The following is a 27,941-nucleotide window of genomic DNA, read 5'->3' on the forward strand; positions in this document are numbered from 1 at the left end:
AAAGGATTAAGAAATTCTCATCAAAGTCTTCAAATCTTCATTCCCCAAGTATGAGTGTAAGAATCCTAGCTCTCCAAGACTTGTATGAATGGCCAAAGATGATAGATATTTTCCTCAAGTCTTGCTCTTATAGATCCCAATTTTTCCATGTCAAAATATGACCAAAATAACCACACAAATTCGAAATTGCAGATCTGGCCAATTTTGCGCCTCAAGCCACTTTTGTCATTTTCTTCAATTTGGCTCCTTTTTGCCTCATTTTCACTTAGCTTCTTCTCGATCATTTTCAAATCACATAAAACCTGTAAAATGAAAGTAAACCATATTAAATGCACTATTTTCTCAATCAAACATAGCAAATGTCTAAGCTTAAATACCAACTTATCAGTATCTTAGTAGTGCGTACCTTTAAATGTGAGATCTCGCTAATTTCCTTTTTTTTTTTTCTTCATAGTTCCCTTCTAATCTAGCAAATAGAGTTTGATAAATATTTTTTCGGAGACTAAAAGTGTTAAATTTTGGCAAACTTAAAGAACCAAAACTGTTAAGTGCATACTTAAAGGACTACTTTGAACCTACCCTCAAACATATGGGACCATTTTTGCTAACGTGTGGCAAACTTAAAAGACCAAGACTGTTAAGTGCATACTTAAGGGACTGCTTTGAACCTACTCTCTAAGGGACTAGGTTTGCTAACGTGTGGCAAACTTAAAAGACCAAAACTGTTAAGTGCATATTTAAGGGACAATTTTGAACCTACCCTCAAACATAAAGAACCATTTATGTCGTTTTCTCTCCCTAATTGTATAGACGATCAATTTTTAAAATTTTACGCAATTGTTTAGCAACCTACAAAAAAAATTAAGGCAAATTCGTCTCCATCATCTGCACACTGTTCTTGCCAACAAAATAATGGGAAAATAGACAAAGGATAATATAACATTTCATTATTAAGTCAAGGTTTTTTTTATTAGTTTTTACTTTTCCGTTTCGCCCGTTTATGTAGTGTAATGCGAGTTGCTTTCAATTTATAGGAACATTGGAAATAGAAAACTCATGATTCTTCCTCAGATACTTTTTTATTTTAAATTTGGACTAAACTTAGTAGTTCTTCATGTAAATTAAAAGCTTTACAAATAATCTCAACTAATTTGTGATTGAGGCAAAGTTAATTGAATGACTGATGAATGAAGAATGAATTACTATCCTTAATTTGGCCAATGGGAGTTGAAAAGTAATTAGTTCTATTTTTGGATGTTGATAATCTCTTGTATCACGTGTTAACTCCAGTTATTACCTACTTTGTCAAATATATAAATAAATAAATGACCATAATTGGTCAAACATAAGTGGGACCATTTAATACTTTTCAATGTTTTTCCCGAATTGTAGAAACTCGCGTTGATTTTCCTAAGCATCTTAACAACTAAATTGTAGCCAAACTATTCTTGCTTGAACGGAAAAAGAGAGATTATTCGGAAAGCTTTTAATTCTTATATATCCATTCCACTCGATAACGCCTCGATACTGTCACAACACTTTTCTTTTGGTGAATCTTAAATAATTCAACCCTGTTGAAACATAAATCAGCCCTTGTTGAAAAAAAAAAAGTAATGGAAGAGAGTATTAACGATCGCACATGGGTACTTGCCCTTGAGGCACCTTCTTTATCTCCTGTAAAGCCCAACCGCGCTCGAAAAGCGAAGTCTTATCCTGAAGGTACTGACTATCCAATTTTAATTAGGTTGTAGTTGATTTTTTTTCCTGAGGTTGTTTTACATGAGTCCCGTGTCTTAAATCTCATGATTTTACAGAACCTCTATGAAAGAAAGAAAGAAAAGAATTATATGGAATGGTTCTCTGTTTCTTTCTTTCTTTCTAGATTCTTGAGATCTAATCCTTACTCTTAACCGGTGAACTTATATATTTCTCCCATTCTCTTTATCAACCAAAAAAAGAAAAAGGAAGAAATTTTTTCCTTCCCCTCCACCCCCGACCGGTGAAAAGGGAAAGAAAAGAAAAGTTGATGGAAAGAAAGCTGAATGTATAAGAGCCTATTTGGCCAAGCGGTTTTGTTGCCAAAAACACTTTTTTGGGGGATTATTTAAAAAAAAAAAAAAAATTGAGGTGTTTGATTATTGTTTTTTAGTATATTTAAATCACTGTGTTGATATTATATCAATATTTAATATTTTCTTTGATTTATCTATGTACTAAATTGATTGAAAATTTTAATGTATATTTTTTATTATAATTAAATAAAAGTAAAAAAAAATTCATAATAGATAGTTTAAATAATTTATCTCTACAAACTAGTGGTAATAGTAAACGTTCATTTATACTTGTCATTTTATGTTATTTGATGCTCAAAAGCACTTTTTAAAAAAGATTAGCCAAACACAATCTGGGCAAAACCCAACAAATCTTGATTACTCTGGCTTATCTGCTCCATTAAGCCTTGAGCCAGCTTAAAAAAAAATACTCTACTAATGACGATACATTGGTTTAGGCCTTAATCCAACTCAACTAATTCAAATTTCTTCAGTTGTGGGTCATACAGATTCCGCTGTTGGTGGTAGTGATAGTGGTGGTGCTAGTGCTGGTGTTGCTGGTGCTGCTGGTGATAATGGTATTGCTTCTTCACAAAACCCGTCGAAGAAGCGCCGTGGTAGGCCATCGGGCACGGGAAAGAAGCAGCAACAAGAAGCTTCAGGTATATATATATATATGTCTTCATTATTGCTTCAAAATGTATCTAGCTTCTAATTTGAGAAGGATAACTTATATACATTGATAAAGTAAAGAACTTAATTTATATACACTAACAATGTGAAGAATTAAGAATCCATGGGGAGACAAAAACAGGGTGATTTTTGAGTTAATTGGTACCTGTGGGAGGCAGCATGTATCCCGTGGAATTAGTTGAGGTTAAGGTGTACAGGACACCAAAAAAATAATGTAAAGAATTTAGACGAAGCCAGAAGCTTAAGGTATATATATCTTCGTTAATGCCTTAATTATGTATAAAAAAAAAAAAAAAAGAGGCTGGCCAAGAAAGTATTCTGCTAATGATGGTAATATTGTTTTGGGTCTTTCTGCTACTCCACTTACTCAAATTTATTCAATTGTGGGCCATATAGATTCTGCTACTGTTGGTGGTGATAATGGTGCTTCGTCGGAAAACCCTTCTAAGAAGGCCTGTCGTAGGTCCCCGGGCTCCGGAAAGAAGCAGCAGCAAGAAGCTTTAGGTGTGTATATGTTTGTGTGTGTGTGTTCTTTATTACCTTTAATTATGTATCTAGCTTCTAATTTGGGGAAAATTTAACTTATATAGTTAAGGGGTCGTTTGTTTGCTGGTTAGGAGGTGAGTTATTTATGTTGTTTGGCTACCAGTTTATATTTGATACACGTATAAGTTATGCGAGAATCTATGTTAATAACTAAGCATTACTAATACTTACATTACTCTAGCTAGCAACCAAACGACCCCTAAGAAACAACTAGAAGCCTTAAGTATATATGTCTTCATTATTGCTTCACTTGTGTATATAACTTCTACTTTGGGAAGGATTTGACTTCTATACACTCTTAGCATAAAGATTAAGAAATAGCAAGAAGCTTTAGGTATATCTATCTTTATTATTGCTTTAATTATGTAAAAGCCTCTAATTTGTGAAGGATTTAACTTATATACTGTTAGCGCAGAAACGATGAAAACACAATAATTAACGTGGTTCGGATCAATGTGATCCTAGTGCATAGAGAACGGCCGACACTTTTATTAATATCAAGGGAGAAATTAAGTTACAAGATTGAATACTCTTAGGTTCTATGTTCTGTCCTACTTATTAAATCCTAGCTAGCATGTATTTATACTACTAGATCTAATCCTTTTCTAGAAAGGATCTAAATCCCAATAACACTCGAAAACCAACAAAGAAAAAAGTTTCCTTTTATTTCTTTCCGCTTTTGAGTAGGAATTGACTTGAATATCTTCTCAACTTCACAATCTCCACCTTGAGATGAATTTCGAGCTTCCATATGAACGTCATTCAGTCCAATGTCTCTAAGCCTATGTGAGCTAACTCCATGTAGGAAACAAGAGAAACTAACCGAAACCTTGTACATACTAGTAGCTCTACCTTGCCCGGCCGTTCTCCATCCTGACACATCAGTTGATGTGAACTCCTGCCAAATTCATACAATAACTGAACTTGACAAGAGGAATCACCTTGGTCAACATATCTGCTGCGTTTTCCTTTGTGTCAACTTTCAAGACCTTAACTGTGCCTTGTTCAACAACATCACGAATAAAATAAAATCTTATATCAATGTGTTTGGTGCGATCATGAAATCTTGGATTTTTTATCAAGTGAATAGCACTCTGGCTATCACATTTTAGAGTTGGTTCATGTTGAATCCTACTCAATTCTGACACCAAACCTTTCAACCACATAGCCTCCTTTACTGCTTCTGTTGCTGCCATATATTCAGCTTCTGTTATGGACAAAGCAACTATAGACTGGAGAGTTGCCTTCCAACTTATGGCACTAGCAGTAAGAGTAAAGATATAGCCCGTTGTTCATCTCCTTCTATCAAGATCACCTGCAAAATCAGAATCCACATAACCAAGGACCGAGAAGCTTTCATTTCTCATCCTACAAAAGGTTAGACCAACATTCAAAGAACCGTTAAGATATCTCAATATCCACTTAATTTCTTCCCAATGTGTCTTACCCCGATTAGACATTAATCGACTTACCACACTCACTGCTTCAGCAATATCAGGCCGAGTGCAAAACATAGCATACATAATGCTACCAACTGCACTAGAATAAGAAAATTTTGACATGTACTCCACCTCTTCCTTTGATTGCAGTGCCATCAAAGAAGAAAGTCTGAAATGTTGTGCTAACGGTAAAGTAACGGGTTTACATTTATTCATGCCAAAACTCTGAACTACCTTCTCAATATACTTTTTCTGTGAGAGATGTACCTCACCGTTCTTCCTGTGAATCTCCATTCCAAGGATTTTCTTAGCTTCACCTAAATGTTTCATAAACTCCTTACTTAGCAGTTTCTTCAAATCATTTATCTCTGTCATAGTATTAGCAGCAATAAGCATATCATCAACATATAACAGTAAATAAATATTTGAATTACCAGATACCATTATGTGATACACGCAGCTATCAAATGCACTTTTCGAGAAACCTTTAGTAATCATGAACACATCAAATATCTTATACCACTGTCGTGGTGACTGTTTCAAACCATACAAAGATTTCTTCAATTGACAAACCTGGTCTTCTTTTCCTTCAATAAGGAAACCCTCGGGCTGATTCATGAAGATCACCTCTTCAAGTTCACCATGTGAGAATGCAATCTTAACATCAAGCTGATAAAGCTTCAAGTCATAATGGACAACCAAAGCTAGTAACAAACGAATTGAGCTATGTTTCACGACCAGTGAGAAAATCTCATTGTAGTCGATTCCGTCCTTCTGACAAAAGCCCTTAGCAACCAATCTTGCTTTGTAGCTAGCAATTTCTACACCCGGAATGCCTTTTTTTTTTTTTTGAAGACCCATTTCCAACCAACAGTTCTCTTCCCCTTAAGTAGACTCACCAAATCCCATGTCTGGTTCTTGTACAGAGACTCCATCTCTTCGGTCATGGCTAAACACTATTGATCAGCTTCACCACACATAGTAGCTTCTGTATAGCTTGAGGGTTCCAGATCCTTTATTTCCTCCTCAGCAGTAGCTAATGCATATGCCACAAGATTAGCTTGCGAAGGCTGAGGATAATTTTTTGGATTAGGCGTCGGAGTTCATTTGTCCCTTCTAGTAGCTATACTGTATGGTTCATCTTCAGGTACTACTGTATGAGCTTTTTCATTAGTTGACTCCACCTGAGTCACTTGATCCTCCTGCTTGGTGAGTTTCACATTTTCCTCCACCGTTTCTGTTGTAAGAGCTTTATGTCCTGCAAACTCAATAGAAGTCTTTCCAGGATCAAGCATAGAGGCCTCATCAAAAGTAACATCAGAGGCCTCATCAAAAGTAACATCTCTACTGATTACAAACTTAAGAGGATCTAAAATCCATATTCTATATCCTTTTACCCCTTCAGCATATCCCATAAATAAACATTTTCGAGCTCTTGGTTATAGTTTTCTATCACTTGCATGATAGTATGCGGGACATCCAAATTCTTAAGTACGAGTAATCAGACAGTTTACCTGACCATACCTCATTTAGAGTTTTGAAGTCAATTGCCAACGCTGGAGAACGATTAACAACATAACAAGCAGTATTTACTGCTTCCATCCAGAACTCCTTAGGCACCTTGGCATTAGAGAGCATACATCGTGCTTTCTTAAGAAGAGTGTGGTTCATCCTTTTAGCGACTCCATTCTGTTGTAGTGTATGCCTAACAGTTCTATGTCTCAATATACCATGAATCTTACAGAAATTGTCAAACTCTTCATTGCAAAACTCCAAGCCATTATTTGTTCGAAGACATTTAATCTTTCTATCACACTGATTTTCAATTAGTGTCTTCCAATTTTTGAAATTCTCAAAGACATCACTTTTAGCCTTTAAGAAGTATACCCAAACCTTGCATGAAAAATCATCAATGAAAGTAAGAAGATATCTATTTCCACTCTTGGATGGAACCTGAGATGGACCCCATAAATCTGAATAAATGTAGTCAAGTACCCCTTCGGTTTTGTGCTTGCCCGTGCTAAAGCTGACCGTTTTTGCTTCCCAAGGACACAATGCTCACAAAAATCAAGTGTACTAATCTTCTCACCTTTCAAAATGTTTTGGTTGCTCAAAATTGCCAACCCTCTCTCGCTCATGTGACCTAATCTCATATGCCACATCTTAGCCTTGTCATCATCTGATAACTGTGAGGTTGCAGCATTCGCAGTACCTAGAATGGTGCTGCCCATAAGTACATAAAGACCACCCTCCAGTTTGGCCTTTAACATGACCAGAGAACCCTTGGTCACCTTGCAGATTCCACCTTCACCCGCATGCTTATATCCGAGCTTATCAAGAGTACCAAGAGATCAGATTCTTTTTCATATCAGGAACATGTCGAACATTAGACAATGTTCTTATGATGCCGTTATTACACCGTATATGGGCTGAACCAATGCCTGCTATTTCACATACTGCATCGTTACCCATAAGTACAATCCCACTCGCCTGCTCGTAGTTAGCAAACCAATCTTTTCTGAAGGACATGTGAAAGGTACAAGCTGAATCTAAAATTCACTTGTGTTTCCAAATGTCATCTGTTTAAGCAGTTAGCACATAATCGTCTCCAGATGTCTGAGCTACCTGAACTGTAGATGCACTGGCTATTATTTTATCAATCTTCTTATTCAGGAAATCCCTCTCAAAGTGACCCTTTTGATGACAACCCCGACCAGCATCCTTCCTACTCACCCTTGACAACCCCAACCAGCATCCTTTCTACTCATCCTTTTCCTAGACTTTGACCTAACTATTGATTTGCCTCTCCCTCTTTAGCTCGAGCAACCTCTAACCGTCAAACCCTCACCATGGTCCTCTTTCTCACCATTGTTGATATGGTTTCTTAATTCATCCGAATTTAATGCATGTCTTACCATCTGTAACGTGACCACCTCCTTATCGTACATCATTGAATTAACTACGTCTTTGTACGTCAGTGATAATGAAAATAGTAGAGTGTACGCTAGTTCTTCATCTCCCAATTTAATATCAGCATGAGTAAGATCCATAGCCAATTTATTAAAAGCATCAAGATGATCCTGTAAAGTTGTACCTGTCTTCATCTTGAAGGTGTGTAAGCACTGCCTTAACAACATTCTAGTTGTTACTGATTTCTTCTGGTAGAGATCTTCAAGTTTCTTCCACAAACTCGCAGCCGTTTCCTCGGTACTGACTTCACATAACAAGCTGTCTGATAATGATAATTGAATTACACTAAACGCATCCATCTCAATCTTCTGCTTCTCGGCCTCTATCGTATTTTTTGGATACGGGTCGTCCAAAGCATAGACTGATCCTTCTCTCCTTAACAACACCATGATCTTGATCTTCCAGATGCGAAAGTTGTTACTTGGCCCATCAAAATTCGCTACCTCAAACTTCATAGATGTCATAGTCTCCTCGTCTCCTAGATCTCGCGACCTGTAGGCTCTTGATATCAATTGTTAGCACGGAAACGATAAAAACACAGTATTTAACGTAGTTCAGATCGATGTGATCCTAGTCCACAGAGAACGACCAGCACTTTTATTATTTCAAGGGAGAAAGTAAGTTACAAGATTGAATACTCTTAGGTTCTATATTTTTTCCTACTTAATAAATCCTAACTAGCATGTATTTATACTACTACGTCTAATCCTTTCCTAGAAAGGATCTAAATCCCAATAACACTCAAAAACCCAACAAAGAAAAAAGTTTCCTTTTATTTCTTTCCGCTTTTGAGTAGGAATTGGCTTGAATATCTTCTCAACTTCGCATATACATTGACATTGTAAAGAATTTAACTGATATTCATTGGTAATGTAAACAATTATGAATCCCAGTGGAGACAAAAAACATTAGGTGATTTCTCCCTGTCTGTCTAAGCCGTGTTGGACAGAGTTAATTGGTACTTGTTGCAGGTGGGAGATAGATAAAAAAAAAAATGTCAAAAATTAAGAATTAACTAGACGCTTTAGGTATATAATTTCATTATTACTTTAGTTATGTAGCTAGCTTCTACTTTCGAAAAGATTTAACTTATATACATCGATAACGTAAAGAACATGCATTGATAATGTAAAGAACTTAGAAAAAGATGGAAGCTTTAGGCATATGTCTTCAGTATTGTTAATTATATATCTAGCTTTCACTTTGTTAAAAAAAAAAAAAATTATGTATCTAGCTTCTAATTTGGGAAGGATTTAACTTATATACACAATTAATGTAAATAACTAAGAAACAAGTAGAAGCTTTAGGTGTATAAGTCTTCATTATTTCTTTAGTTTTGTAAACGCTTCTAATTTGGGAAGGATTTAACTTTTCTACATTGATAATGTAAAGAATTTAACTAATATACAGTGGTAAATGATAATTTAAAGAATTGAGAAATAGCTTGAAGCTTTAGGTATATATGTCTTCATTATTGCTTTTATTATGTATCTAGCCTCTAATTTGGGAAGGATTTAACTTACATATATTTATAACGTAAAGAATTTAACTTATATACACTAATAATATAAAGAATTAAGACATCTAGAAGCTTTTGGTGTGCATGTCTTCATTGTTGTCTCAATTATCTATATAGCTTCTAATTTGGGAAGGAATTACCTTAGATACATCAATAATGACATAAAGAGTTTAACTTATATACGATGATAATGTAAAGAATTAAGAAATATCTAGAAGCTTCTGCTATATATGTCTTCATTATCGCTTCAATTATGTATCTAGCTTCTAATTTGAGAAGGATTTAACTTATGTAGATTGATAAGTAAAGGATTTAACTTTTATACACGAATAATATAAATTTTAACTCTATCAGTGTAGTTACTGCCTTCCTTTAACTTGTCTTTACATTATAAATGCATAGAAGTTAAATACATTTGGAAAATACAGTAGTTAAGTTTTAAGATTACCTTTTTGTTTCCTCAATTTTCTCCTATATGTCTTCGTAATTGTTGTGATTATTTATACGGAAAAGGTCCTAAAATACCCTCGAACTATTAGAATTGGTGCAAAAATACCCTCCATCCACCTTTGAGCCCCCAAATACCCCTGTCATTCACCTTTGAGCTCCCAAATACACGACATCCGCATGGGGTCTAATATACCCTTATTTCTAACGATCCGATGTTGATGCCCAATTTTGTCCATCCTTTTGTCCAATTTACATCGTTAAGCTTCTATTTTAATATTAATTATATTTTTTTTTATCACAACCTATAGTGAAATTTCTCGATGATCTCTATTACTAATATTATTATTATTATTATTATTATTATTATTATTATTATTATTATTATTATTATTATTACTATTATTATTAGTACTATTATTAGTACTATTATTATTATTAGTAGTAGTAGTAGTACTACTACTACTACTACTACTATTATCATCATCATCATTATTATTATTGCTACTGCTACCTTTTCGTTTTACTAGAAAAAAAAAATCACTCATGCATTTATTCTCCTTACGGCTTGATTGCGGTGTTAATCCTATTTGTCTTCTCTATAAATATTTATTTAAACATATTTTTTGTATTAGCGTCACACTTATAGTTGTTGTTATATTTCTATGATTACTTTACTATTACAAGTGATAAAACTATTTACCAAAATATTTTGTCCCTCTACTTTTATTATCATTATGAAAATCTATTTGAAATTACTATATTCCCCAAATAAACCAAATAAATTTTTTTCACCCATTTCCTGAAGTTTCTACCCAGTCCATAATGCCTTTCCAACTAAAAATCCCCAAAGGCATCGAGTTACCCCAAAACCAAATATCCATAACTCATTGTTATTTACTCAAAATTCCTAAGACCGTCATCTCTAAATTTCCTTAAAATCAAACATTCCCCGATTCTCGTCGAAATTCCACGGCTACAAAATCCCTTTCTTTATGCCTTTTATATTCTTTCATTTATTCTATTTTGATTTTCTCTTCTCTTCTCTTTTCAATTCCACTTTCTTTCCTTAATTCATTCACCTTAATTTCTTACTAGTAATCATAAAAATCATAGCTTAATATCCTCCTTAATTGCGAAATCGAAACTTTCCTCTTTTCATCTAATATGCCAAGAACAAAATGACAGAAGTTTGGACCCGAATCTATTCGAAAAATCCATCCAAGTTCAAGATTATTATTATTAATAATAATAATAGTAATAATAATAAAAGTAATAATAGTAATAGAGATCATCAAGAAATTTGACTACAAGTTGTGATAAAAAAAAAATATAATTAATAATCTAATAAAATAGAAGCTTAACAATGTAAATTGGACGAAAGGATGGACAAAATTGGGTGTCAACATGGGGCTGTTAGAAAATAAGGGTATATTAGACCCCATAGGTAGATGGCAGGGGTATTTGGGGGCTCAAAGGTGGATGACAGGGGTATTTGGGGGCTCAAAGGTAGATGAAGGGTATTTTTGCACCAATTCTAATAGTTCAAGGGTATTTTAGGCCCTTGTCCGTTATTTATATAGCTTCTACTTTGAAAAGGATCTAACTTATATACACCGATAACATAGATAATCTCCTATCCATACCTGGTCCACTCTTCTCAAATTTACTAGTTTCAAAAAGAAAACATAGATAATGTAACGAATTTTACTTTATTGGTGTATTCTGTTCTAGTAGGTAACCCGCCTTATTCTTCATGTTACTAATCACTTTTTAAATGAACGGTTATGTGTAGTTAACCTAACATTTACTCTATCAAGAGATTAAACTCATTTGGAAAATATAGAAGCTAAATTTTACGATTTCCTTTTTGTTACTCAACTTTCTCCAATGTCCCAATTTATTTGCCACTATTTGCTTATCAGAATTAGGTTGAACACTTTTAGGGGCCAAATATATTAGTTTAATTTAGAGTTTTTAAATATTAAAGTTTAGCTTTTTGGAAATACTGAAAAGTACTATAAGTTACAATTCTTGTAGGGAGAGGGTAAAAGAAAATATTTTAAGATGTTCATCAAAATTCACTTATAGTTTGAATCTTGAAAAGTGAAAAGTGCCAAATATTTACCAATTTAGCATACGCTCAGAGATTATTGGGTTTCTTGATGGTTACAGGTGTCGTTGGATTTGGCTTTACACCGCATCTTATCACTGTGAACGCCGGGGAGGTAAATATGTTTTGCTCATTGATCTTTGCTCTAAAGCATGCATCTTTTTACTTTACAAATGCACGAGTCTGCATATTTTGTGCTATATATTGTTGTTTCTGCAACAGGCTCGAGTTTCGAATTTCTTATGAGAGAAAAAGGAAGAGATTAGTTTTTTTTTTTTTTTTTGTCGTCTTCCTTTCTTTGGGTTTATACACTAATGGATTGATGGACAAGTATTATAGGATGAAATAAAAGAACCAAACTAATATATTTGATGTAGTTTCTAACGGCAAAATAAATGTATGCTTTTGTTCAACTGTTCCAAGTTTCTATACAGTGGTTTGGGAAGGGTGAGACATTTTTGGATCAATGTCCATACCCAACATCACAAGAAAAAAATCACCAGCATCACCTCTTCTTCCCTACCTCCACACATCTACTGCAACAAAATCATTTGAAAAGTTTTGAATTATGAAAACAAAATAGAGGTGAAATGAAATGCAAAGCACAAGAAAAAAATCAGAAGGAATTAAGGATATCTGCAAATTATTGAAGAACAGTGTTTTGGGTGGGGGGGGGGGGGGGGGGGTTTGCGAAAAACTGTATTTTACAATAAAGAGAAAAGGAAAAAAAAACTTCAACAAAACACGCCTAATTTTTCTTTATTTTATTTTTTGTGCCACATCAGCTCAAAGTGGTACTAAATTCACTTTTTAGATGTGTAGGGGGTAATAGGTCGCCCGATTAGTTTGAGTGTGAGCTCGACATTTTGGGAATAGGTTAGGGTGCAATCTATGTCTTTTGCCTTCTTCTTTTTCATTTTATTTGTTTAGATCAGATCATGTTCCTTCCATCTTAACGTCTCTTTTTAGTTGCAATTGATTTTTGTTCTTCCTTGGCCTCCTTATGTTTTAGGAAAACCTGTACTATTTTTCATCTCAAACATTTTAATAATTCATCCCAAATTTATGTCACACTCTTTCCTTTATAATTAGTCCAAAAAAGAATGACACTTTTTTATATTTAGTAACAATTTAACTTTAAACTTCCCATTTTACCCTTCATGACAAAATTTATAGCTAGACAAATATCTCTGACTTATTTTAGACCACAAGTTTCTAAAACAACCTTTCATTCTTAACTTTGTACCCAGTCAAACACCTTCATATAAATTGGGACGGAGGGGATACGTAATATTTATATCTTACCATAATTAAACTTCTTGTTTAAGGTTGACTTGAAATGAAGTCCCAGTCTTGTGAGTTTTATGGTTGACTTTTCTATATGATAACAGGACATAGCGTCAATGATAATGACTTTTTTGCTGCAAGTACCACAGGCAGTTTGTATTCTCTCCGCAACTGGAGTTATATGTAATGTTACCCTCCGGCAACCTTCAATGGATGGCGGCAGTGTGACTTATGAGGTTTGCATGAGTTTCAGCTTAAAGACACTTTAACCCTCTATGTTGCCTTTGTGCTGAGGCATATGTGGTAGCGTATGCTTAGTTACAGCTTGTTTGGTCAAACTTCTAAAATTTACTTATTTTTTAAAAGTATTTTTGGGGAGTAGCAGTTTGTGTTTGGCTAATCAATTTTTTTTGTCAATATTTTGCGGTAATTTGTGCTTGACCAAGGTTGCAAAAGTGCTTTTGTCAAAAGGATACTTTTTTAGCTTCTGAAAAACAACTTCAACTGCCATGCAAAAACACTTGTTTTTTGTCTTAAAGCTTGGCAAAACCGACTCAATTTTCTACAATAAATATTTTTGAAAAACATAAGCACTTTTGCCTTCCAAGCTTGGCCAACAGGCCATTAGTCTATGTATATCACTACAAGAGAACATGGAATTAGCTACGGCATTTGTCGGTAATCTCTAGCTAATCCGTCGCTAAATAGCTCCTCGCTAATTAGATTTTCTTATAATCCGTCGCTAATCCGTAGCTAAATGATATTAGCATGGAATTTTGCTGTTTAGCTACGAAATTTTGTCCGTCACTAATTTCATGTTTTCTTGTAGTGATATATGTTGCACTCTTTTCACTGGTTTGCTGGCTGTTTTATCTGGAAATTTGATTTTCTGGCGTTTATTCAAATGTATACTCACGTAACAATTGTTCTTGACATTAGAGAAAAAATCGGTAAAGTATATCCTTTATTGATTACTCTCTGAGCGTTTATGCCTATTACCTTTTAAAGGACCGATCACTATTCTTTAACTACTATTTTTCAAATACTTCAAACTCTTTAATTATAAAGTATTGTGATTCATAGTACTTTTATGTAGTTCCACTTACAAATAAATGAATTGCATTTCAATGAAGTTGAGGAATTGATGTCTGGAATCACACACCGCGACATTCATTTTGGGACAGATGGAATATCTGTTAATCTTTAGAATAGATGATGATATTGCCGACAAATTACTGATGTAAATGTTACTCTCTTTTGATTGTCTGCTCTGAAACTAGTTGTACCTCATACAACATTTTGGAAACCTTGTTATCTCCTAATTATTGCTTCTCTCTAAAATTATTTATTCACTCAGCAAATCTTTGTTTGAAGTGAATAGTTTTTAAGAAACATATTGTTTTAAAATTGTGGAAGTGTATAGAAACAAAGTCACACCCTCGGGTGGGACGTGATTGGCGCCCCCCTCTAACTGACTGTCGAGCGAGCCCTGTTTCTAATGCTAACACTGAGATTGAAATTCATAAACACCCACTGGGCTAAGTTTTGAGCCTCTAAAAGAATACTATCGAAGAGTATGATAAAATATATGTCCTAGGGGCATCCTCGAAATACTAAAAACATAGTAATGAGTCTGAAACTCCTACTGAAAAGAAAAGCAGGATGAAGCTGGACTATGAGTTTATCCTAACTGGCAAGACCTTGAACCTAGTTGGCTAATCTGCAACCAAGGGCATGTTGAAAATAGTAAACTTAAATGTTTAAGTGTCTAGATTCAAATGATTTTTAGGATACCTATGTGCATGGTTTTTATGTTACCTAAGTTCATTGTCTTTTGTATTATCTAGGTACATTATTATGTTTTCAAGGGGATTAGGTTCATGATGTGTGTGAAATCATTTATCAAGTATTGAGTCTAGAAGTGTCTCTTGACACCTATAAAAACATCCTTTGTAAGGATATTATGTAAGAGTGGAGTTCTTTATAATGATATGAAATGAGCATAATGTATCTCTCCCTCTTCCATCCTCTTTGTACCCTATGATATTATCAAGTGTCCGCCCTTATATTTCCAACAATTGGTATCAGAGCGTTGGTTCGATCCTGGAAGGTGTAAAGGTGAAATTTTGGCAATCTCCATTGAAGGTGTGTCTCCAGGTTTGATGACCTGTTGAGAGGCCGGCTATTTGCAAAAGAAGAGTGAATTCTTCGGGTTTGTGAAGAGAAGAACAACCCGTTGAAAAGGTGTGAGTCTTGAAGGACTTCACAAGTTAGGAAGATAAGACAAGAGAAGTCTTCCGTGAGTTTGTATTTGCTACAGCCAAAAGTTAGAAGATGATGGAGAATGAAATGCCAAAAGATGTGGATGCGTATACAAAGAGGATGTTGAAAATGAAGTTGAAATTTTCAAGAAAGATTGAAGAATAAGAAAAGACATTTAAGTTTAAGAGGGCATGTTGAAAATTGTAAACTTAAATGTTTAAGTGTCTAGATTCAAATGATTTTTAGGATACCTATGTGCATGGTTTTTATGTTACCTAAATTCATTGTCTTTTGTATTATCTAGGTACATTATTATGTTTTCAAGGAGATTAGGTTCATGATATGTGTGAAATCATTTATCAAGTATTGAGTATAGAAGTATCTCTTGACACCTATAAAAACATCATTTATGTGTTTGTTGTATACTAATGCTTGAATTATCTAAAGGTGATCATTGCGTGTATACTGATTGTCTAACTATTTGGCGTTGGTCATTGAGCATGGTCTCATTCTTTAAATGCAGGGTCTATTTGAAATCATCTCATTATCGGGTTCATTTTTGCTGTCAGAAATTAATGGTAGCCGTAGAAGAAAAGGTTGTCTAAGCGTGTCAGTGGCTGGGCCAGATGGTAGAGTTTTGGGCGGCGGAGTTGCCGGAATGCTTATGGCTGCCACTCCAGTACAGGTGGTATTCTACATAGGGTTTTCTATAAATACCACTGTTTTCCCCTATCAAATTATGGCGATATTATTGAGTTTTTAACACATAGCAACAGTATTTTCCAAAACATATCATACATACACACATACACTAGCAGTCATACATACATACACACTCTACAATCATACAAACATACACTGGCCGTCATACTTGCATGCATGCATTCATATATACAATAATAATATGCTATAAAATGAAAAATCTAACTATTTTTTTGTAATAATTTAAAGTATAGCCAAAACGGATAATTAGTGGCGTAAGTTGCTATATCATGTAATATTTCCTTTTGTTTGTGGAGGTTGTTGTGTTTCGACATAAATTTCACTTGGGGAAAAGTGTTGATTGCTATTAATTCACTTAAAATACTATAAGTACAGTCCTTGTCCGAGAGGCAGGTTCAGAGTTTAAACTTGACGCGATCAACCTTTTCTTACTGTTGGACCTATTGAACTTTTGAAAGTAGAGGTTCAAATTTTACTACATGTTGAAAGTTTAGTAATTTATAACATATCTATTTACGCTCCGTGTTAAAAATACCAGGTTCAGTTGACCCTTGAAAACTAGGCTGCTATATACCTCGGCTTTGCCCTCATGTTTGATACTTGCTAATGGTTTTTAGTTCACTACCAGGTAGTTGTGGCTAGCTTCATTGCGGAAGAGGAAAAGCCTAAGTCTGAGGCACCATCTTCAATTCCGCCTCCAAATATGTTGAATTTTGGTGCACCGGTAACCGAGGCGAGCTCTCCTTCCCCGGGTGCCTCAAGCGACTCATCCGATGAGATCGGTGGTAGTCCTCTCAGCCACGAACGGGTACCTTTTGGTAATGTTTCTCAACCGATGCACGGGATGCCAACAACATATTAGGGCCAAACAATGTGAAAAAGCTTCTTTAAACTGACATGATGCGACTGAGTAGGCTCAAATTTTAGGCGTTAGATCAAGTTCATGACTTAAGCTTGCTTAAATTTTTTTTTCTCTTTTCGTTAGCTTTTGTCTACCCTAAGTCTTAGACTCTTAGTATATGTTAGGTGACCTTTGGTTGAGTATCATTTTATTTTCAGATTAACAAACCTTTTTATTTGTAACTTTCTTATGGATTAGGTCTTAATGCAATTACCCCCTTCTGCCATTAAAATGCTTTCTTTCTTATAATGAGTTGGGAAAAGGGGCAAATAAGGCAGATATACCTCACGTTAAAAATGGTGCATATACACTCCTGACATTTTACAAATGGCAAATACACCCTTTTTGCTGATGAATTTTTTAAAAAAAATCATTTAGCTTGTGTTTTATTAAAAAAAAAATGTCACATGACTTTAAAAAATTAAGTCTATTCATTTTTTTGAGTATGCTTATTTTTCTAAAGCCATGTCGTAAATTTTTTTTCTGGTCGGTCGGGTCTGGTTTAAGAGTTTAAATGGTTATAGGCTGAGTTCAGGTGGCTAGGTGGAATATTTGGACAAATTTAGGAGGCCATCTATATATTTGGCCAAAAGCTAAACAAAACGAGTATATTAAAGGTAAAAACTTACCCGCACCAGATATTTACACCAAATCAATAGATGCATGTCATGTGTATGAATATACAACAACATCATTTAACCTTGGTTGTATAACGTACATATCCACTCCATTAAATTACTTAACTACAGTAAGTTATATTGATTTGATGTAAACACCCAGTGAGGATAAATTTTTACTCTAACCTTTGATTGTATCAAAAAAATTTCACAATAACACATAAAACCTAAACTCATTTATGATTATCTTGTAAAGTTACTTAATCATAGTAACATTCTATAACATTAAAACTTGCAAACTTTCTTTAACCCAAGAATCCCCACCTGTACACTACCCACCCCACCACCTCCAATCTCTACCACCCCCACCTCCAGAGGCGAATCCAGGATTTCAAGAGGATGAGTTCACTTTAGAATATTAAAAAAAAAAAAAAAAAAAAAGAAGAAAGATGCAAAAGTCCATTTAGTAGGATTCAATCCCACAACCTTAAGGGATTAAAGGTAGCACTTAGCTAGTGCTCCATTCGGTCTAGTTTGAGCATGTGATCCTTTAGTTATTATTAGATATATTTTACGGATTATATACATAATATACCAAGTTTAGTCGAGTGATCATGTGTTCACATGACTCATTTTTTATACCAGGATTCGCACCTGCCCACCCCCACATACCCATTCCACAATGGTGGCACCCCCACCTCCAACCCACCACCCCGCCCCCACCAACAACAAGAACAACCCAACAACTCATACATTCTCCCCAACAACATCAACAACAACCTTAACATCCCCACAAACAACATCTTCCAACAACACTTCAATTCAGTTTCTGGGCAAAACCCAATCTTGATTACTCTGATGGATCATCTGCTCCATATTAAGCATTGAGCCAGCTAAAAAGAAAAAGAGGCAGGCCAAGAAAGTACTCTACTAATGATGGTAATATTGTTTAGGCCTTAATCCTACTCCACTAACTCAAATTTCTTCACTTGTGGGCCATGCAGATTCTGCTGCTGGTGGTAGTGCTGGTGGTGGTAATGGTGGTTTTGCTGCTGGTGGTGGTGATAATGGTGCTGCTTCTTCACAAAACCCGTCGAAGCAGCAACAAGAAGCTTCTGGTATGTGAATATATATATATATATATGTCTTCTTTCTTGCTTCAATTATGTATCCAGCTTCTAATTTGAGAAGGATAACTTTTGTACATTGATAAAGTGAAGAATTTAGCCTATATAAACTAATAATGTGAAGAATTAAGAGTCCCCGAAAAGACAAAAACACTAGGTGATTTTTGAGTTAATTGATACCCGTGGGAGGCAACAGGTATCCCGTGGCATTAGTCGAGGGTAAGGTGCACAGGACACCAAAAAGGTAATGTAAAGAGTTAAGAAAAAGTTTAAGTTATATATAGCTTCGTTATTTCTTTAATTATGTACCTAAAGAGCTTTAGGTGTATATGTCTTTATTTTTGCTTTTATTATGTATCTAGCCTCTAATTTGAGAAGGTTTAACTTATATATATTCTAATTTGAGAAGGTTTAACTTATATATATATTCTAATTTGACAAGGTTTAACTTATATATATTGATAACGTAAAGAATTTATCTTATACACTGATAATATAAATAATTAAGACACCTAGAAGCTTTAGGTGTATATGTCTTCATTAATGCTTCAATTATCTATCTAGCTTCTTATATGGGAAGGAATTACCTTACATACATCGATGACATAAAGAGTTTAACTTATATACGCTGATAATGTAAAGAATTAAGAAACAACAAGAAGCTTTAGGTATATATGTCTTCATTATCGCTTCAAATATGTATCTAACTTCTAATTTGAGAAGGATTTAACTTATATACATTGATAAGTAAATAAATCAAGTTATATACACGAATAATATAAATTTTATTGATGTAGCTCATCAATAAAAAAAATTCTATTAAAACTTGGAATTCAAATAGAATTGAAGGAAAATGAATGTGATAAGACAGAACAAAATTCTATTTGAATTCCAACTCTCTAAATAGAAAGACTTTAGGTCTATCTAGTACCAATATATTCCTTTGTTCCATACTTGTTATATACTAGTCAATTAAATTGGTTGAATTGTTGTTCATATTGAAAGGAGTCGAGATTGATAAGGAGTTGTACTCTATCAGTGTAGTTACTGCCTTACTTGAACCTATCATTTACATTATGAATGCATAGAATTAAGTTAAACACATTTGGAAAATATAGTAGCTAAGCTTTAAGATTACCTTTTTGTTTCCTCAACTTTCTCCTATATGTCTTCGTAATTGCTGTGGTTATTTATCTAGCTTCTACTTTGGAAAGGATTTAACTTATATACACTGATAACATAGATAATCCCCCGATCCACACCTAGTCCACTCTTCTCAAATTTACCAGTTTAAAAAAAAACATAAATAATGTAATGAATTTTACTTTATTGTTGTATTCTGTTCTAGCAGGTAACCTGCTTTATTTTGCATGTTACTAATCACTTTTTTAATTGACTGTTATATGTAGTTAACCTGACATTTTCTCTATCAAGAGATCAAATGCATTTGACAAATATAGAAGCTAAATTTTAGGATTTCCTTTTTTGTTACTCAACTTTCTCCTATGTCCCAATTTATTTGCAACTATTTGCTAATCAGAGTTAGGTTGACCAACTTTAGGGGTCAAATATATTAGATTAATTTAGATTTTAGATATTAAAGTTTAGCTATTTGGATATACTGAAAAGTACTATAAGTTGCAATTCTTGTAGGGAAAGGGTAAAAGAAAATATTTTAAAATGTTCATCAAAATTTACTTAGTTTGAATCTTGGAAAGTGAAAAGTGCCAAATATTTACCATTTTTTAGCATCTGCTTAGTGATTATTGGCTTTCTTGATGGTTGACAGGTGCCGCTGGATTTGGCTTTACACCGCCCGGGGAGGTAAAATATGTTTTGCTTATTGATCTTTGCTCTAAAGCATGCATCTTTTTTATTTTACAAATGCACAAGTCTGCATATTTTGTGTTGTATATTGTTGTTTCTGCAACAGGCTCGAGTTTCGAATTTCTTTAATTATTTTTCTTTTGAAGGGATGAACTTGTCCTTTATGATAGTCTGTTAGTACATAATATATATCATATTAGTTCTGTTGTAGTCTAATTATTATTTTTTCGACATATGACATTTATTGATCGGTGTTTCCGCAAGTTAATGTTATCCCATTCTATGATCATCCCACTTTATTAATTGATACATTTGGTCACAAAAACTTTAATAATCCGCCCTATTTTTTTATTTTTTATTTTGAAGTAGCAGGTTATGCTAAAAAATTATTTGTGATTCCTATTTGTTACACCTAGTCCCTAGGGTAGAATAGTGAAATTATATGACATTTAAAGGACTAGGACGAAAAGTGTTAGAAATAGAAAATAACACTTCTTCTACTTAAAAGATAACCGAGTTCAACAGTTAGTAACCGAGTTCAACAGTTAGCACTCTCAGGTTTTCAATTCTAGTCAGTGGATGTCCTGAGGGTTTCTTCTCCTCCTCAAGATGATTAAGACAAGGAGATCCTCTATCACCATTTCTCTTCATTTTGGTGATGGAACGATTTAATGAGATGATAAGGTTGACAAGTATTCAAGGGTGGTTGAAAGGACATAGATTAACAAGCAGATATGGGACAGAGTTGGAAAGCACAAACCTTCTTTATGCTGATGAGTGATGACACACTTGATCTCAAATATGGTTTATCAAGTTGATACTTATTTCTCAAATTGGATGCTCTCTCAACCTATGTGATGTCACTCTTTGTAAAAATTGAAAAAGGCTGGACAAGCTAAGGAGAGAGTTTCATTGGCAGGGGAATAAAATTAACAAGGGTATTACTAAAAGCAAAAGGTATGGAGCGTTAGGAATCAGAAATTTAAAATTGCAAAATAAGGGATTGCTTGCAAAAATGGTTATGGAGGTTCAATGTAAGTATGGGCAAAGGTTGGGAAGGGGAATAAAATTTTGTTTTGGACGGATAAATGGGTTGAAACTGGGGCTTTAATTTGGAGGAGTTGTTTCCTGACCTGTTTAATATTGCAACAGGACCTAATGCACTTCTCAATACAGTATGGACCACCACTGGTTGGGAAATAATTTTTAGGACATCATTGAATGACTGGGAACTACGAAGAGTAGAGGAGCTTTTCAGTGTTTTGAACTCCTTTAGAGGATTAAATTTGGAAGAAGACAGACTCATGGAAAAAAAGTAGCCAGGGAATCTTCACTATTAGCAATGCTTACAAAACTCTCAAGGGGTTGACAGAACCAACTGGTCTTGGAAGACTATATGGAGTTCTAATGCTCCTTACAAAGTGAAATGTTTGTCATGGTTAGTAGCTTGAAGTCTTGCTCAACACATGAAAGTTTGCAAAGAAGGGGCATGCAAATAGTTTCCAGGTGCTTTTTATGTCAGGAAGAAGCTGAGACTTACAGTCATCTATTTTTACACTGCAAATGGACCCAACAGTTGTGGCAGCTGTTTCTCTTCAATGCTGAATTGTGATGGACCATGCCAGAGTCCACAGCTGATCTGTTAGCATGCTGGATTAGAAGAGGGGGAACTAAGAAGCAGAAGAAGTGGTGGAGAACAATCCGAGGGTGTAATTTTTTTATTTTTTTTTCAGTATCCCAGGGTGCATTTCGTGGACTATTTTGGGGGAAAGGAACTGTAGGTGTTTTCTGGACATTGGCAATCCTATCCAGAAAGTTAAGATGTCTTGTATTTTGTCCTTACATTTTTTGTGTAAAGAACAGTTTGTAGAAGAGTCTGAAGCTATACTAGACCTCTTAGGATCCTTGTAAGTGTTGTATAGGTAAGATTCTTTTATTTTGCTTTAAATATGGTTGGCGAGCACATCTTTTGTGCTGATGACTACATTGTTACCTTTATTAAAAAAAAAAAAAAATCTATTTCCTGTGAATGGGGGTTTTCTTTTCCTGGAGACTATTAGAATAACACGATTCGTCTTGTTATATGAACTACAGAATAAACAAATACCCGGAGGTGGATCTATATTTGGGATCAAGCCAAGTAAAAAGCTTCTTATATTGGATGTAAATGGTATTTTAGCTAAAATAGAACGGTCAGATAATGAAGTCACAGGTAAATAAAAAATTCTCTTTTTAATGTTTTAGAACTTAACATAAAATATCAGCATCTAATTGATCTTCTTCTTTGTACCAGCTCTTAAAAGACACGGTTGCAGTGAATTTTTGGAGTTTTGCTTTGAGAAATTTGAAGTCGCCATTTGGACTTCTAGGAAGAGGTAACCTTCGAGCTTCTATTCTGCAAGTTTATCAACTCCAGATGGCTAAAGCTTTTCAGTTTATACTTAGAAGTTGTAATTTTGCAGGGAAAATTTTGAGAAGGCAATGAAGTGCCTAGAAATTGATACTGAGATAACAAACAAATTTCTGTTTATTTGGGTAAGTGAATTTCTTTACAATATACGTTTGGTTTCTGAAGATCCTCATATTTCAAACGACTGTCTTGTAGTGTCAAGATGAGTGTACAAAAATAGGAGACACGTTTGGAAAAGACAAGTTTGGATTTACAGTCAAGCCTGCATTTTTCAAGGAATTGAAAAAAGTGTGGAGCATCCACACTAAGTATGACGTATCCAACACTTTGTTGGTCGACGACTCCCCTTATAAGGCATTCCTCAATCCAGTAAGTTTAAGGGCTTGAGTTATTCGTTCACATATGCTTTTGGTGATTCTGCAATGATATTTCGTGTTAGGCATCTTGATTTGGCTCTTATGTGGAGGTTCGGAAAGGAAAATGGGTGGGGTTTGCTGATGTCTTATGTTGATTTGTTACATTGATCTAGGTTATTACTCTTTACATATTGTTTCTTGTTTGTGCTGTTGTCTACTATAGGCACATACTGCGATATTTCCTCATTCATACCAAGGAAACTGGAGCGATACTTGTCTAGGTAAGAAACTCCATTATTGTCTTAATACTTCAGCAGTTTGTATCCGAATTTATTACATATCATGAGGAATGGTTGACAGATTCAGGAGATAGCATAAGAGTTTATTTGGAAAAATTGGTGGAAGCTGATCATGTGCAAGAATTTGTAAGACAAAATCCATTTGCTGGTGGTCAAGAGGCTATCAAAGAAAATTCTGAAGAGTGGGACTACTATCGCAAAATTACAGAAAGCCAATGTTGAAATGTACGACTGGGTCTAATCATTCAGTAAACAATAACTTGACGAAATGTTGATAATAGTTGTAAATTAGTTTTGACAGCCTTCAGTAACTTAGTAATTTATTACTCCACATGGAAATACGGGAGTAATTTTACGACTTATGACCTGATCAATTTATGCCAGGATCAATTAGTAACTTAGTTTACACAGTCGTCAGTAACTTTATTGCTGCCTATAAATTACTATAATATTTATCAAATAATTCTGTCTGCATCCTTAAATCGTTGGGGTGTTTTGTGGTCCCCATGGCCATCTTCTTGTCTTTTAGAGCTTCTTTAGGGTTTTATCAAAGAGTTTAGGTTTTAAGTGTTCTAGAATATTAGTATGCTTAGGTTACTTTTGAAGATAATCATAAATGAGTTTAGGTTTTATGTGTTATTGTAAAAGAATTTTGATACAATTAGGCACCCGGTGTTTACACTAAACCAATATAACTTACTGTATATATAAGTTATTTAATGGAGTGAATATATACATTATACAAACATAGTTAAATGATGTTATTGTATATTCATACACATGGCATGCATTCATTGATTTGGGGTAAACACCCGGTGCGGATAAGTTTTTACCATATAAGTTTTATATTTAATTGTCATAGAATATTGATTTAATTAGGTTATTTTAAGATAATTATTAGTAGTTACTTTTTATGATTGATAACATGATAAAAATAGTACTCCAGTAACAAATACTCCCTCCTTCCCAATTTATGCGAAGGCGTTTTCTGGACTCCGAGTTTGAAAATGAAATGAAATTTTTTAAATTCGTGCTCCAAAATTGTTATACCCCGCATTTTCAGAGCATGACTATGACATGTACCTCACCGTAGTAATGGAGTGTCGGAGACGTCCCATGATGTTTTGAAAGGCACAAGCCATGGAAAGTACGTAACAACGAAGAAAAATGATGAATTACAATCTCGTAAGTCGTAGTCGGGAAAGACTATTACGAGACACGAGAACATGACCATTTTTAGTATAATGAATGACGAATACCATGTATGGAGAGTTTCGAAATATTTCGAGGTCGAATAAATTGAAGAGAAATAAGTTCGACGAAAATTTGAGCTTATTTGGGTGGATTTTTAGTCAACTTTGGGGGCGCATATCTCGTAGTATATTTGGAGTTTCAAGGCGAAACAAAATCCTAAAATGAAGCTCGTCGAGTCTAGTTTGTAATGCAACAAACCGTTTGTCGATAGGACCTCGGAGTAGAGAATTATAGACGTTACAAACTGAACTGTCGCGCAGAAACCAGCACTGCTACAGTACCGCTACGGTACTGTAGCTACAGTGATGCCGACCCAATTTAATATAAAAGGGGCTAAAACCCCATTTTTCTTCATCAAAAAATGCTCTAATGTTCCAGAATTTTCAGCCACCAAAAAGGGCTTTTAATCTCACATAAAAGTGAAGATTTTGAGCAAAATTTCAAGCTACGGAATATCAATCGAGGTCCGGGCAACGCGTAGACGCGATTATAATTTCGTTTGGTGTTGGAGTTATCTTGGGGACAAGAAAATGATGAAGATTTTGCTACCTTCATAAAAATAAGGTATGAATTGTTAAATCTCTTTCTCTATCAATATGAATTAAGGAATAATTTCAAGAATAGTGGTTATGGTGTGTTGTGTTGATGTTGTTGATTTATGGATTGAGGGTTGAAGAGAAATTTGGATGAAAATACATATATTTGTCTTGTACGATGTTGAGGATGTTGCTATTGATGTTGTTAGTATTAATTTCGACTTCCTTACGGAAATAAAGTTATTAATTAGTCGTATCCCAAGTTGGTTAGTTGGGAAATGTAGAAAACGATTGTGGGCTGTTTTATGGCATATGTTGGTGTTAGAAATGATGTTATTACTATTGGTATTGTTGTTGATGTTGTTGGTTGTTGAATTGGAATTTCGAGCTAGGCACATAAACAGGGGAAATGCTGCCCGAATTTCAACAGAATTTAAAAAGGGCTTTCATTAAGTGTTTAAGACGAGCATATGACGATGATCCTAACGATATTATGAATGGTTCTATATGTAGATTACGAGGCTACGAATAATTCTTAAGCGAGTTGCAAGACAGGAAATAAGTTGGAAGTCGAGAATTTGTCTTCCAGGTATGTTAAGGCTAGTCCCTTTCTTTCTAAAGGCATGATCCTTTCGTTATAAACCTTTATGTCGTACCATAAAATCATTGTTTCCGCAAATGATAGAAATCCATGAACCTCGCGATCCTTATGATGTTATTGAGCTCCCAAAGGCATGATTCTTTTCTTACCAAACTATGCTTGAATTCCATGAAAACTCTCATTTACAAGAATGTTAGAGATTCATGACTTTTTTTAAAGTTTCTATGATGGTAGAGTTGAATAATTTCTTATATGATAACCATGATGATGATCATAAGGGTTTATTTATCCAAGCTCCAAGGCATACGGATTTCATGTTATTATGAGATAATTTTATTCACGAGAGATTTCCATGCACGAGCTATATATTATTATGATGACGTTATGAGAGCGTTGAACCATTTCTTGATGTCTCAATTTTGTTCATGGAAGATGACTATTTCTTTTAAGATTCCAAAAAGTACATGACTTGATGCTGTGAGATTTATGGTCTTATTCTACGTTTTCTCTTAGTTCTATTCTCCATTGATAGTCTCGCCTTAAATTAATTGTTCCTTGAGGTGAGACAAAGCGACGATAATTATTCCATAATATAATCGGAGGTTACCGACCTTACGTCACTCCGATACTGATTGTGGGTTTTGATTGGGCTCTTATGCATGCTTTATATATATGTATGTATTTTCTCACACCGCGCGCGCTATAGTCGGCCGGGCGGGCACGTAGATGTGCACCCTTTGCGGTGGGCATGTTATGATATTGCCCCGGACGCGGGAGGCACGGACGCGAGCTAATGATGATAACAGGAGCCTTAAATGGCCGGGCATGATACTACTTATATATCACACCGAGCCTTCATGGCCGGGCGTGTTACTTTCACACGAGCCTTTATGGCGGGCATGTTACTATGTATATGTATGAAATGTTTTTTTAAAAGGCTAAGCATGCATGACATCCGCCTTATGAGGCATCCGGATGTTCGGTTATCTCTCTTACTCATTGTTACTTTTCATATCTATATTATGTTATTATTCATGCCTTACATACTCGGTACATTATTCGTGCGCGTCCCTTCTTGTGGACGTTGCGTTTCATGCCACGCGGTGTATACGAACGAGTAGAGGATATGGCTAGAAGATGTTCCGGTGGATTGGCGAGCTCCATTTCTTTTCGAAGTGTTACCGAGTCGAGTATCCATGTCATGGTATAATGATTTATGTTAGAGACTTTGCGAGACGAGTCACGTATATAGTATGTCGGTTTGCAAGCGGCTGTAAGTAGATGTATTATCATGCATCCTTTACGATTTCATATGATTGCGGATCTTACTTGATTTGATAAAGACGGAAAGAATGTTTTTCGAAAAACTTTCATCATGCATTTCATTCCATGCTTTAAGGCCCGATGAGACTATGAGTATAACGAGAACTAGTGGGTTCGCTCGGCTCTAAGTAAGGGCCGAGTGCCCATCATGCCCCATCAGGACTGGGGTGTGACAAAAATAAGCCAAAGACAGTGTGTAAGCGGGTTCCTATTCCAAATGTCCTCCATCTTAGCCGCAAGGGCGGCTTCCTCGGTTTGATCCAATTCCATCTGGATAGCCCTAGTGTAGTTGACTCAGATTCCGTGGAAATGTGGCAAGAGGATTCACATAAATCAAACGAATAGACTATGGCGAGACCCTTTCAATAGACGCAAAGGTCCATTCTATTAGAATCTTACTTTCCTTGGCTACACAGATATCGTGGCCAATAAACGATCTAATTTAGCATAATAGGGAATTTTAAAGTTAAACTGTTACTAAATAAAGAAAGGCATCATTCTTTTTTAGAATGACTAAAAATGGAAGAGTGTCACATAAATTGGGACAGAGAGACAAAGGGTACTGTATACAAATTTATGTATTCCTTTTTGAGAATTCACATTTTGCATTTCTTTATTGTGGCAATTGTGGCTATGCCTA

At 34.9% G+C, this 27,941-nt stretch overlaps 2 protein-coding genes across 2 annotated transcripts; both read left to right on the forward strand.

Moving 5' to 3' along the window:
* Positions 1–11,623: 11,623 nt before the first annotated feature.
* On the forward strand, positions 11,624–17,171 carry LOC132030961 (AT-hook motif nuclear-localized protein 7-like). The gene is made up of 4 exons (XM_059420772.1): positions 11,624–11,893; positions 13,170–13,301; positions 15,851–16,012; positions 16,679–17,171. The coding sequence occupies exons 1-4, from the start codon at positions 11,831–11,833 to the stop codon at positions 16,910–16,912; spliced, it is 591 nt and encodes a 196-aa protein (XP_059276755.1). The 5' UTR covers positions 11,624–11,830; the 3' UTR covers positions 16,913–17,171.
* A 5,817-nt stretch (positions 17,172–22,988) lies between these two features.
* LOC132030971 (uncharacterized) lies at positions 22,989–23,961 on the forward strand. The gene is made up of 3 exons (XM_059420781.1): positions 22,989–23,057; positions 23,128–23,301; positions 23,512–23,961. The coding sequence occupies exons 1-3, from the start codon at positions 23,004–23,006 to the stop codon at positions 23,632–23,634; spliced, it is 351 nt and encodes a 116-aa protein (XP_059276764.1). The 5' UTR covers positions 22,989–23,003; the 3' UTR covers positions 23,635–23,961.
* Positions 23,962–27,941: the final 3,980 nt, after the last annotated feature.

Source organism: Lycium ferocissimum, chromosome 1 (assembly GCF_029784015.1).
Source record: "Lycium ferocissimum isolate CSIRO_LF1 chromosome 1, AGI_CSIRO_Lferr_CH_V1, whole genome shotgun sequence".
In the NCBI taxonomy this organism is placed as follows: domain Eukaryota; kingdom Viridiplantae; phylum Streptophyta; class Magnoliopsida; order Solanales; family Solanaceae; genus Lycium; species Lycium ferocissimum.

Bases quoted from the DNA above. Each gene is read 5' to 3' on its own strand.
- LOC132030961 (XM_059420772.1), top strand. From the start codon at position 11,831: ATGGTTACAGGTGTCGTTGGATTTGGCTTTACACCGCATCTTATCACT. The intron at 11,894-13,169 runs GTAAATATGTTT...ATATGATAACAG, and splicing joins TCACTGTGAACGCCGGGGAG to GACATAGCGTCAATGATAAT. The intron at 13,302-15,850 runs GTTTGCATGAGT...CTTTAAATGCAG, and splicing joins GCGGCAGTGTGACTTATGAG to GGTCTATTTGAAATCATCTC.
- LOC132030971 (XM_059420781.1), top strand. From the start codon at position 23,004: ATGAAGTGCCTAGAAATTGATACTGAGATAACAAACAAATTTCTGTTT. The intron at 23,058-23,127 runs GTAAGTGAATTT...ACTGTCTTGTAG, and splicing joins ACAAATTTCTGTTTATTTGG to TGTCAAGATGAGTGTACAAA. The intron at 23,302-23,511 runs GTAAGTTTAAGG...TGTCTACTATAG, and splicing joins ATAAGGCATTCCTCAATCCA to GCACATACTGCGATATTTCC.